Source organism: Lycorma delicatula, chromosome 2 (assembly GCF_047948215.1).
Source record: "Lycorma delicatula isolate Av1 chromosome 2, ASM4794821v1, whole genome shotgun sequence".
Lineage (NCBI taxonomy): Eukaryota > Metazoa > Arthropoda > Insecta > Hemiptera > Fulgoridae > Lycorma > Lycorma delicatula.
The window spans coordinates 176,196,176-176,209,400 of NC_134456.1; the positions used below are offsets into that span (position 1 = coordinate 176,196,176).

The following is a 13,225-nucleotide window of genomic DNA, read 5'->3' on the forward strand; positions in this document are numbered from 1 at the left end:
ACTTACTGTAGATTTATTATTTATTATTGAACTAGTTGTTTTTCCACATTTACAGGATGGTGAAGAAGGTGATGAAGGTTCAGACTTACTAGAACCACCTTGTTCAGTAACTACTGATGGTGGTGGTGACCATGACTTGGATACGAATAAAAAATTTAATAAGTTGACAAAGTTCAAATTCTCAAATCCATTTAATAAAAAGAAAAAGGTATGATTAAGAATATATCTGGCTTGTTTAAAATTATTATTCATTTTAGTATTAATAATAACATACACTTTTTGTAATTTATGTAATTCATGTTTTTATTCTGGCTTTGTTTACTCACTGTAAGAAATGTATTGAATCTCTTGGTTATTTATATATACTTATTCTCCTCATCTTTTACCTAAGTTCAGTTTGGTCAGGGCAAAAGAGTGCTATTCCAATTTTTATAGTTTAATATATGGATTTAAATTTTACAAAGTAAATGTTAAGAGCCAATGTACATTATTTATAGAAAATAATCTCATGTGGTCTCAATAAGGGAGTTTGCACGCTTTTTGCATATAAAACACACGCATGCATGCACACAGCAGAAAATGACATGGACCCATTAATTTATACAAAATTGCTTATGTAATATTTTATCAGTTTTGGCATAAATAGTATAAAGAGTAAAATAGAATAATTCATTGAATATAAAGTGTATCATGAAGATGATTCACCATCCCGAGGTGTTGTGGTACTTTCATAACCTTTTCTACTTCAAAAATAATGGAAAACATTCATATAAACTTATGTCCTAAAATTCTTCGTTTGCGAGTTACAGCTAGTAAAATATTTTGCTCAAATTTCAGCTACCCCGATGAAATGAGATCATACTGGAAATTTTTAGGATATTAATTAAAGGGCAGAATTAGAGATTTGTTACGAGTTTTGACTTGAGAAATCAAATAAAATAGGTCCCAGAACTGGATCAGCAGTAATTTTTGAGAAATTTGGGGTGAAATCCAATAAATTGTGGTAAAAAATTCTGCTTTTTATGTTCGACGTACAATAACTTTGTTAAATTTTTAGTTTTTTTTTTTTTTAATACTAACTATAAAAGTGTGTTTCTTTTTTTCATTAATGTAATATCTTGAGCCTACTTGAGCTCTAAATGATGAAGAGCTGGTACAGGATTACACAGTCTGGCAAATGATGAACAGTTTAACTTTTTAAATTAAGAGTTTCATAACATTTTTTCATAAATGGGACCTCTGTGGTCTTTCCATTTTATGAATATTTATTACAACAAATCACCGCCAAACAACAGAATCTTTACACCTTTTGCTTTGCAGCTCAAATTACATGATGGCCAAAGATAATATTTTAGTAAAACCATATAAACAAAAAATAATGTCAATAATAATAAAAAGTAATTCTTGACTTTTTTTGGGTGAGGAACAGTCATCTTTCTTGCAGCTTCATAGGGTTTTAAATATCACTATTTCTATTTAAATTATACTTAGTCTTTTGTAATTCTTTTTTTGTTCTCCATGAACTAGATCCAGTAGGTAGAATATTAGCTATAACTTTTGGTAGAGCCTCTCTTTCTGGACTCCTCCTGCTGCGTGATGACTTTCATTTTTGTGATATACTGCTAGTTAATGCTGCATTTTTGAAGGCAGATGGAACTTCTAAAGTATAGCATACCACTCTTTTGTCTTTTACTCAGATATCAGTAGTAAAATGTAAGTTTTTGAGAGACTATATATTTTTTTTCATGGTATTTTTAAAAAATAATTTAAAAAAAAATTAAATTAATCTTTTATTTAAAAAATACATACAATGAAGATATGTTTCTTACTATTCTCTTTTCCATACCAGAGAGGCCAGATTCTTAGAAAAAAAATTGGTACAGAATAAGTTTCCTGATTTATACCTTTAACCTGCTGAGTTTGCTGAAAATATTACACCCAGAAGTAGCATTCTTCCTTCATCAGAGCATCAATTTGAAAAATAAAAATTCAGTAGACAAATTTTTTTTTTATTTTTTAATTGAAATTTTTTAGAATGATTTTACTATCCCAATTTATAATTATTATTAAAAATAAAGAATCAAGAACCAGACTTTGAAAATGATTTTTAAGCAATACTGCTAAGGTCATAAGCTAAAGATTACCAACAACAGTGTAAGGAGCAGTTAGTAAGTAAAATGAAAAACTTCAAAAATTTGATGTCTAAAGGTACCAGTTAATTCAACTTACAGTAGTGGGAAAATTAATCCAAATGCACATGTTATTTAATAAAAAGTAACTTTATTTAAAAAAAAAAAAATCTTGTGATTAATATGTCTTTCTTTATTCTTAATCATTTCAAGTACACGATTTAGCATTGATTCAACAAGTATACTATATATTTTTCATTTAATTTCTTCATAGTGAAACCATATTGATATTACTGCTTATTGAAGTCAATTTTTGTAGTACAATTCATTTTTGAGTCGTTTTTTAACTATTGCTGAAAGATTTTCAACTGAGTTTAAGCCTGGAAAGTTGCCTGGCCCCAGAAGTATTTTAATGTTTTGTTCTTTGAAAAATTTTTCCACTTCTTGACAGTATGACATGGCACCAAATCTTACTGGAAAACTCCATTGCCTTATAATTTGTTTTGAAGTTGTGTCATAACCCTTTCTTTCAGAATATTGGTATATCCAACACTTTACAACATACCAGCTTCTGGAAATAATGAATAAGGGCCTTCAAATGTAAAACAACCTCAAAACATTTATTTCTAAGGATGTTTAACTGATTGTTGGACATGAGCCAATAATATATTTTCATCTGATACTTTTCTAACATATGAAACCCTTTGCCCTTGAACATAAAAAGTTACTCATCAGAAAACATAACATTTTTCAGTCTTCTTTGGTCTAGTTAGCATGTGTTTTGGCCCACAAGAGCCTTTTTTTGCACATTGCTGGTGTTGAAAGCTGCTTTTTAACTGGCTGACAAGCTTTCCATCCAGCTGCAAGAAATCAGCGTTTAGCAATTGTCATGTGTAAATCTGTTCCACAGGCTGCTAATTTTTTATTTAAGTCTACAGCAGATAAGTTTGCATCACATTTACTTTTTCTCACTAATAACGGTTCCTGTGTTGGAGTAGTTCTTATGTTACTGCTGTAATTGCCTTTCCTTTGAGATGAAAAGGAACCAGTTTCTTTAAATTGTTTTAAAATAGTATTCACTGTCTGTAGTCCAACATGACATTCAGAAGCTATTTGTTGCTCAGAAAGAGAAACAGTTTTTGAATGCTTTCTTGGAGTTATGTTCATTATTATATATTTAAGTCACATAGAACAAAAGCTAAGAAAATATGATTTTTTTTTTTTAAATTAAATAAACTTTCACAAAACACTATTTATAACATGAAAACTGCTAAATAATCAAAGAATAATAACCTCACATTACACAGTCAACTTAGAGAAATAAATAAAAAATTCACACTTTTTGGATTAATTTGCACACTAAAGTAATTATGACTAGTATTTATCCTTGTTTCACATTCTCTTATCTCCAAAATGTTACTCTGAGAAATATCACATGTTCACAGAACCAGCAGGTCCTAACGAATGCAGTTTACAACTTTGCTCAGACAAAACCTACCTTTATTATTTTAATTTTTTGTAAACCGCTTACTCTTCAACTGCCTTTAAACTATCGATTGAATTTATAACTGCAGTCAAGGCTTTCCAGACTATTATTATAATTAAATTCATAACAACAATATTCAAATAATGTTATTGTTTAATTAGTTAAACAATAATATGTAATTGATTTTTCAGGTTATTTTTTTCTTTGTAACAATTTTGGAAAGTCTTTTCTTATTTTTTAATTACTTACATAATACAGTTACATTTATTATAAGATGTTTCTATATCAATATCAGTTACTTGGTAATGATGTGTGACTTCACTGCAATAAAAAAATATATGGATATCTTCTATTATTTCCTTTTTATAGTATACAACTAGGGTTTGATCTGATATTAATAATAATAATATTAATCATCATTTCAGGCCTCTTATAACCATTACATTTACTTTTAATATTAATTAATATATTATTATAAAAACCTATTAAACGATACAATTAAAAAAGCATTATCAGTTATCCACCTTAATTACAAATCTGTATATTTAGGAGGTGATTTGACTGTAAATGTGATAATTATTTAAAATATATTGTTCTACAAGATAACAAATAACTTTAAAACAAAGAAAGTTTACTATATGTACAATACTGTACAAATAATGAACAAAAAATCGGTATGTATACTTGCTTAATACAATTAATCTAAGATGGCAACACAGATACAGGAGTGCCATGTGTGTATTATGATCTTACAATTATATATAATACATTATCCCCTCCATTTCATCTAAAACTAACCATAACATAGCCTGTGCAGAAATATTGTAGGCACTGATTTACATTTACAGCAATTATACGTAAGCGTTAACATTTTTCATAAGAAACAGCTTGTAATTTAAAAATAAATACTTAGTTTTTATTTATTGGTGTATACAATTCACAATCTTATTGTTTAGTTAAAATTACTGTGCCAGTAATGGACACTAGTGATTATAAAGAGAGAGAATTTTTAACATTCTTTTTTTTCTTAATAATTATTATCTGTTGTTTGTGCATGTTGTATGTTTATTTAAGAAGTATTCAAATTTTTAGGGTGAAAGTAATGAAGATAAGACTGATTTAGAACCTATGACAAGCCCAGTTGATTCAGCAGGTAAAGAAACAGATGGAGAGGGTGGTAGAACTAAAGGACTGATCAATGCCATCAAACTGCCTCTTGTAAATGTTATTCCTAGGAAGCTGAGGTCTACAAAGGTGTGTATAAATATTTCTGTTTACTTTTTTGTTTATCATATTTAATAATTTGTTTGGGGGTATTTCAGTCTATGTCTATATGCATATAATGTAATTACAGTCGTAATATTAATGTAGTTTATGTTTGTTCATATAATTATTTCATTATACATACTTAATCTTTGAAAAAAATTTTGTATACTTTTAGATAGGCATGAAAATGTCCTTTCAGAAGATATTTTTGGACCTGTTATGCAGATACTTCATTGGTAGTATTATATACAATACCTATTTTTAATTTTTCTCATTTTCAAATGACAGAGAAACCATTTAGTGTATATTGATCATTTAAAACATCTGTAAATACACTATTTGAAGTTCATATATAAATAGAAGGCGAGGGAAGACATTGTATTTACACAGAATACATTTTTAAATATTAGTCATGGATAGTATTTCTTGCAACTTATAACGGTTTAATAAGGGCAATCAATATTTTACCAAACATGCTGGAACATCATTCTGGCATATCTATTTTGATGTCCCATGCCTCATGTGTAATTTTATAAAATACCAGAATGACTTACAATGACCGTTTACAGAATTTCAACTTATCAAACCTAAAGCTAGTATTTAACTAATAATGATGAATTTGTCAGTTATGTTAAACACTTAATAGATACTTTGTTTAAAAAAAAAAATAGAGGTTGCAGGAACCCTGCTGGTGAAAAATTATAGAGTAAACTTGACAAGTTAGATTCCAAACCTTAGTATAAACAATACAAAGTTGTTCCCTTAAACATAATTATTTGTTTCAGATGTTGACAGAGTATTTTTAATCTAAATCATTATTACGAATAAACAAAATGCATTTTTGTTATAGTCTGTAAATCATTTATAGGTTCTTATGTATTTTATCTGTTTAGTAAATTGGTAGTATTCACAATTCATGAATTTTTTGTATGCGTGTTGTTTAATATACATCAAATGTTTGTGTGTATATAATAATTTTAATTCTGAGACTGTATAATCAACCAAGCCAGTAATACTTGCTTCTATATAAAAATACATATCTATATATTACAGAAATAATGTTTTAGTTAACCTGAATTTATCATATTAGAAGATAATTTTATTACTCATCTTTTACAGATAATGACTGTATGCTTTCATGATGTCATTTCTATTAATTAATGATATGAGTAAATAGTTAGTTCACCATGATATTAAAATTTAAAATTATTTATTATTAGAATTATTAATTTTTTGTCAAGTTATAATTTTATTTTTGGTGTTTGAAAGAATATGTTTTAACAGAAAATATTTTTTATGTATTTTTAACTGCTCAAAATAAATTAATTAAATTTAGATATAAAAAACTATATTTTTCTGTATAAAACCATACCAAGTGCATTGCATTGAAACACACAAAAATAATGTTGCGTGATGTATAGTGAGTTGTTCTCCTAACTTGTATTGGTGGGAATAGGTATATGGAACTTTACCTGCAATCTTAGAGAGTAAAAAAAGTATATACTAAATGTATTACTACGACCTGCATTAAAATACATGCGACATGTATGCATTTATTTTAATGTGGAGATGAGATAGATTAAACTATCCTCTTGTATTTCTCACATATTATTTCTATTATTGTGTACATCCAGAAATATATTCCACCTTATATTAAGAAAAATATTTTATAAATATTTAAAAGAAAAAAATTACAGCTCAAATAGAAAACAATTTTTGAAAAAAAAATCAGTCTCATTACTTTTCTGCCATACCTTGTGTGAACACTATCAGAAATCCCCTGACCTGCTGTTATGGAACAGAAATATTGTGTTTATTATAAGGGAATAATATATTAATTTTTTTTTCTTTTGTAGGAACAAGATTTTGAAGAAGGAACAGATGGTGGAGGAGGAGGTGGAGGAGGAGGTCCAGCAGGATTGGCATCTATGGAAACATTAGATGATAGCAATGGTTCTCATCATAAAACAGATGAAGACAAGAGAGATGAAGCAGGATTAGAGACAGTAAAACTGGACATCCCAACAGATGTAAAAATATTAACACATAAATAACATTTATTTAACTAAATAAAATCATTAGTCATAACTATTCTATAATCTTATCTTACTTTCTAGTACTGAAATACATTATACTTTACATATTAAACAAACATTCTTATCAGTTATTCAATAATGAGACACTGTAGCAGAACTGATTATTTTACTTTGGTAACTAACATGTAATCCTTGTTGATTATAATATAAAGGTTCTTGTAAGTTCTCATTTTAACCTGCAAATAGCCATTATAGAGCTTCAAGGGCTGGCCAATTATTTTTCCTGTTTACATTATTAAATAATCTCTACTGAGGATCTGAGTGAATGAACAGTTTATATTTCTGTTAGATGTTTTCAAACAAACAATACTTTGATTTGTACTAATCTTAAATTGCTCTTTAATTTCTAGAGAAAAAGCAGTTACAATTAATGCATTATATATTTAAGGTTATCGATGTAAAATCATTAATCAATAAACTGTTGCTCCCACATTAATAAAAATTCCCCTGTCTCAAATGAATAGGATGAAAATTTGCTGCCTTGAAGAAGCATTGAGCTTTTTCCTGGGTAGTGTTGTTTATCTCATACTAGAGTTCTTTCGAGATGGAAAGGGCAATTTAAGAGCAATTTAAGATTAGTACAAATCAAAGTATTGTTTGTTTGAAAACATCTAACAGAAATATAAACTGTTCATTTACTCAGATCCTCAGTGGAGATTATTTAATATTGTAAACAGGAAAAATAATTGGCCAGCCCTTGAAGCTCTATAATGGCTATTTGCAGGTTAAAATGAGAACTTACAAGAACCTTTAACCCTTCCTCACCCCTCAACCTATTTTTCTTAACTTTGGTTCCTTCTTCCCCATTGTTGGTTTTTTGGGTAGAGATCTGAGTGTTCACGGTACCTTCATGCTGAGGATGCTAAGATCTATAGAGTGACACGGGGATCTTTCCTGTAGCATGGTTTCACAATAGCCATAGTGGTTGAAGTACATTTCAAGCACAGCTATCTTTTCCAATCTCTCTGTCAATACAGATAAACAACTAAATACGATTTTTTATAGTAATATAACTTACAGTTTCTATATATGACAATTAAATTCGTGATATTTATAACAAATTGTTCAGAACTTACCAAGGTTCTAGTTTTTTTCAGAAATAAAAAATACCCTGCTAATGAAAAAGTATAATTTAAAAATATTAAAAAAACTTGTTCATGTGAAATAAATGTTTTGGGCCTTAATTACCAAGTTCCTGTTTGTGAGAATAAAAATAGAGAATTCTGTTTCAAAAGAGGGAATACACTTGGTAAATTTTGTATGATTCTTGAAAAAAGTTACCAAAACCTAAATTAAATACATGAGGTTTAAAGTTGAATTCTGAGATTTAAGTTGGATATATTATTTATTAATTATATTAGTTTAGAAACATAATAGATGCATAGTAGTTCTACTTTGGATATCTGAAGAAATGTTTACACTGCTAACAGGATAGTGAAACATAATGGTATAAAGGATGTCTAAAAAAAGTAACTGAAAAAATCAAGAATATTATGTTCAGAAATTTGAGCTCGTATAGCTGATCTTTTTGATATGTCAACCTTTATGGTGTAGAAGTAATAACAGAATCAAATAAAGTGGGCGAAAATTAAAATTTCTCTTTGTCCAGAAAATCTCATAAAAGAATTATACCCAGAATGTCTATTCATTGAAGAAAGTTAACACTGATAACTTTCAAATATGTGTGTTAATTAATATTGTATACAATTTTCATATATGAAATAAAACATTGAAACAGGTTATTAAAAGTTTTAAAACAGAACAGCCATAACTACTGATAAATTGCACGCACAAAACTTATAGAAAAATTCTGAAGAGTAAGGGTTTTAGCTTGTAGAAAGATAGAAAATAAAAGGAAACATTTGGTAGATATATTTGATAAGATTTAAAATTAAATAAATTGAAACAGATGAAAGTTTACATATGGGAAGGAAGACTTTTTATTTCAAATGAGTTACATATTCATTTAACACATAAAAAGTTACAGCTGGAATAATGATGATATTGATGTACGCCAACTGTGCTGCAGAAGAAATTCCAAATGCACTTTTGATTTTTTTAAGCAAGCAAGAAGAATATGAATGCTGAAAACAATAAAGAATGGATGGAAAAGATTAATTCCATTCCTTCCATCTTGATTAGTTTTGGTAATTGGCAATGCTCACTATCATAATGTAAAATTACTCAAGAATGCCAAATTCAATTCTAGAAAAGATTAACTGTTAAAATGGCTACAAAGCAGACATATTACTTACTCAAGAGATATGTTAAAAATTGAACTGTATAAATTAGTGTCATTAAACAAGCTTCACACTGAAGAGTATTACTTCAACAAAATAATGGAGCATTTTGGTCACAATGTAATAAGATAGGTCAAGAGGCAAAATATGATAAAAAAAAAAATGCTTGAGAAAACTTACTGAGCAGATGACTGAATAACAGAAGCAGTGCTGCAAAAATTCCTTAAAAATAAAACAGTATTTTTATGACACAGGTAGAGTTATATAAACATGAAGACCGAAAGGTTAAAAATAGCTAATATTGATAGCAAAAGCAGTGATGATTAATGCTGATAAGCTATTAGACAATGATGATATGAAACATAGATGGTATGGAGTCAATAAATTAAAGAAACTTCATCCTTCCTACTTTTTCTTTTTATTAAATAAAGAAATTAAAGTTTCAAAATCTAAAAAAAAAAAAAATAATAAATGAAGTGAAAAAAATTAAGAAAATAGAAATATTAAAAAATTGTATCTAAAATAAATATATAAATAAAATATCATTAAGGTTGGTAATAAAGGGAAACAAATATATTTGCAATGGGAGTGTACTTACCTGTGGCAAGTAGCATGTGTTTGTGTTGACATGCTCCTTATATTCCTGCTGGTCCAGCAATCCATCCTCAACCACAGCTGTGATTGAGGATTTTTTCAATTGATGAGCTTTTCAATTGAGCTTTTTAAACTTTGATGAGTTATACTTCCATTTCTTCTACTGTCACAAAATCAGATTAACCCAAATCATAGATTTAAATTTGGAAAGCATGTTATATTTCATGAAACAATTGCAGGACAAAGCTAAGTTCATTTTTTTACAAATTACTTATAAAATACAAGGAAACATAGAGTAAGAAAACTAAATAAATTTAACTGGCACGAAGAACTGGCTTCTATATATCAATATATTACTGACTACATAATTAAAGGTTATTGTACATACTGGGGAAAAAAGTGAAATGATGATGTATGTTTATTTTAGAAATATATAAGAATTCATACAAACATGGCACAATTACTTGTAAGCTGTTTCTTCAACCATTGCACTTAAAATTAACATCAAACAAAAAAAAATCAAATACAGACAGAACACTTGGAAGGTCTCAAAATAGAAAATCTACTAAACATTTTTAAAAAATATAAGATTTTTGGTTCTGATAGATTCCAAATTTTATTGAACATAGCTGTAGTCTTGATTTGAAAATTTTCATAATTTCTGTTTAATTGGTTATAAAACAGTTCAGTTAAAAGTTTAGTTTTATTTTCACTTATTTTGTTTGTTTTATTTTACAAATGTTCTTTGGATGTTAAACTTCATTAATGACTCAGGAATACTCAGACTGAGGCTGAGACTTTATTTTTCAGTCTTTGAAATAGTATAATCTCAGAGTAAAAATGAAAAATTATGATGATGACTTTTACAGAAGGAAATTCTCAAAAAGAATATATGTAGGCTCTGTCTGCTATGTAGATACATAGCAGACTCTTTCAACATAGCAATTAAAAATCACCTGCAACATAGAATTGTAGAAATTTAATGGCATAAAGTAGGGATAATTCCCAATGATGCTGTCATAGTTAAATAAACCAATTTTCTTGCTTTAGAAAAGTTAGAAATCTGAACAAAAAAGAGCTTGTTATAGTGCAGTGACAGAAGACAGCATGCTTTTTGTGTATGACATTTTCAGATGTTTCATTGTCTGTTCATCATTTAAAATTGTAATTACATATTTTTGCTTACACCCATTTAAAAAATAAAAACCATAGTTAAAATAATGTCAAAATGATAAATAATTTGTTTTTTTTTGTTTAGTATAATGAATGAATATGTGTTGTGTACATTATGACTAGTACACTAAAATCAATTCTCATTCTAGGAAAAACTTGTATCAGATCCTGAAAAGTCTGATCTGGATGATGAAGAATCTTCAAAGTGGAGTTTGCCTGAATGTTTCCAGAAATCAAGATTCAGGTCTCATTTTAAAGACCATCAGCTCATGGGTGCAGCTGGTAAGAAAATAATTTGACTTGGTTATAAAAAGTAAAATTTGTTTAAAGAGTATAATTCAGTTTATAACTGCTTTTGGTAGTTCAGTTGGTAGAGTTATAAGTCTTGAGTTTGATTTGCCATTCAGATTTTGCCTTTTTTTCATCATTATTTACCCCAAGTGCTATTAAAAAATGAGGTATTAAAAAAAAAAATCGGTATACGTTAGATAGTAAATTATGCGTTCTTCAGTTGTAATTACTAAGTATGGTGAATGTCAACCATTTCATTGTGCATAGTCTTTTAATAACTATAATTTTATGTTTAACCTCTTCTAGCTAACTATAGAGATCCACCTTATTATATCATAACATAAGGAGAAATATTATATTATGGTTTGGCCAAACTATTTTAACCTAAAAAAATAGTTGGTTAAACTTCTGTTTAAAATTAAACAGAAGTTTAATTTTAAACACGGTTTTAAACAGAACAATTTTCATCTATGTTTGAAAAACATAATCTAAATGAAAACATATCAGTAACAGAAAGAAATGAATAAAAAATAAATTTAAAAAAATAAAAATCAGATACTTTTCTAAAAATGATTAAATATCAAAATTGTTACTTGATAAAGCTGCAAATATTTCTTCAAAGCAGCTGCTCATTGTGCCACTATTCTGTTTAATGCATAGTGCAACCCGGTGAATCCATGCTAGCTGGGCATGTCTAATAGCATCATTATTATTCCAAATAGTAGCTCTAGCTTCTATTACACAATGTCTCAATTCTTCTCATGTGCCAATATGAGCGGAATAGACTAACCACTAGACCAACCTCAAAAGAAAAAGTCAGCTGGTGTGAGATCAGGAGATTGAGGTGGCCATTTATTGGTCCATTTCAACCAATCCATAGCTTACTAAATGTGTTATCTAAATAATCCATCATGTCACGACAGTAGTGAGCAGGTGGGCCATCATTGATAATCCACATCAGCACTCTACCTGCAAGTAGATTATCTTTCAAGATTTCTCTTTATTTGTAAAAAATGTAAGTATCACTCTCCATTGAGCATTGGCGGTAAGGATATTGGACTTATGAGATTATCACCAAGCAAACCACACATTAAATGAAAAAGTATGTCGGAAATAACTTGAAGCAGTCTTATGGTATTTTTCTTCTGCCCAAGTCTGAGTATTTTGATAATTTACAACTGTTTCTTGAAAAACAGGATTCATCGGTAATTAGAATATTACTTAGGAAGTTGGGATGATGTTCATATTTTCTAATTAACCACAGATAGAATTTCATCCATTTATCAGAATCAGGTGGTAATAACTCTTGTACATGTGTTGTATCAGGCATTTTTATACTTTATTGCATTTGAAAAATACAAAACATGCTTAGATTTAATACAACATTTACTACGCAAATAAGAATCATAATTGTTAGTATATAATTTTTTTCATAATCCACATTTATACTTCATACTCATACATTTACACTTCAATAAAAGTTATGAATTATTAGAAAGCTAATCCGTCGACTTTTCTTTCTCCCCATAATATCTAATACTTCATCAGGATTAACAGTAATATCTCTATGCACTGAAAAAGAAAGTAATGAACTTTCTTCCATCCACTGACTTGTTACACGCAATATTTTTGACTCTTCATTGTTGTGTTCATTAGTATATGTTGTTACCGGAAGAATCACTAAAACTTGCAAGAGATAATGGATATTTGGCAAATATTCTTTATTGTAGTGATCCAATATTTCAGTCACTTCTAGATTGCATTTTAAATTTAATGACTTTATCTCGTCGTACCAAATAAGATACTCCGCTTGAAGTACAGATTCAGAACATTTATTATCATAATACATTGCTAAGATTTTTAGTTCACTCATTTTTCCAGGACAGCTGAACCTGGCAAAAGAACTTGAAAACTTTTTGAAGATTCTTGGAATGCAGTCTAGCTGCCTAT

General features: G+C 28.4%; 1 protein-coding gene across 1 annotated transcript in view; it reads left to right on the forward strand.

The window, feature by feature from the left end:
* Nrt (Neurotactin) overlaps positions 1-13,225 on the forward strand; it is a 123,421-nt gene that overhangs the window by 83,137 nt on the left and 27,059 nt on the right. Inside the window, exons 3-6 of the mRNA XM_075356719.1 lie at positions 56-208; positions 4,708-4,869; positions 6,738-6,911; positions 11,134-11,266. Of these exons, the coding sequence (XP_075212834.1) occupies positions 56-208; positions 4,708-4,869; positions 6,738-6,911; positions 11,134-11,266 (622 nt within the window). The remainder of the gene's footprint in view (positions 1-55; positions 209-4,707; positions 4,870-6,737; positions 6,912-11,133; positions 11,267-13,225) is intronic.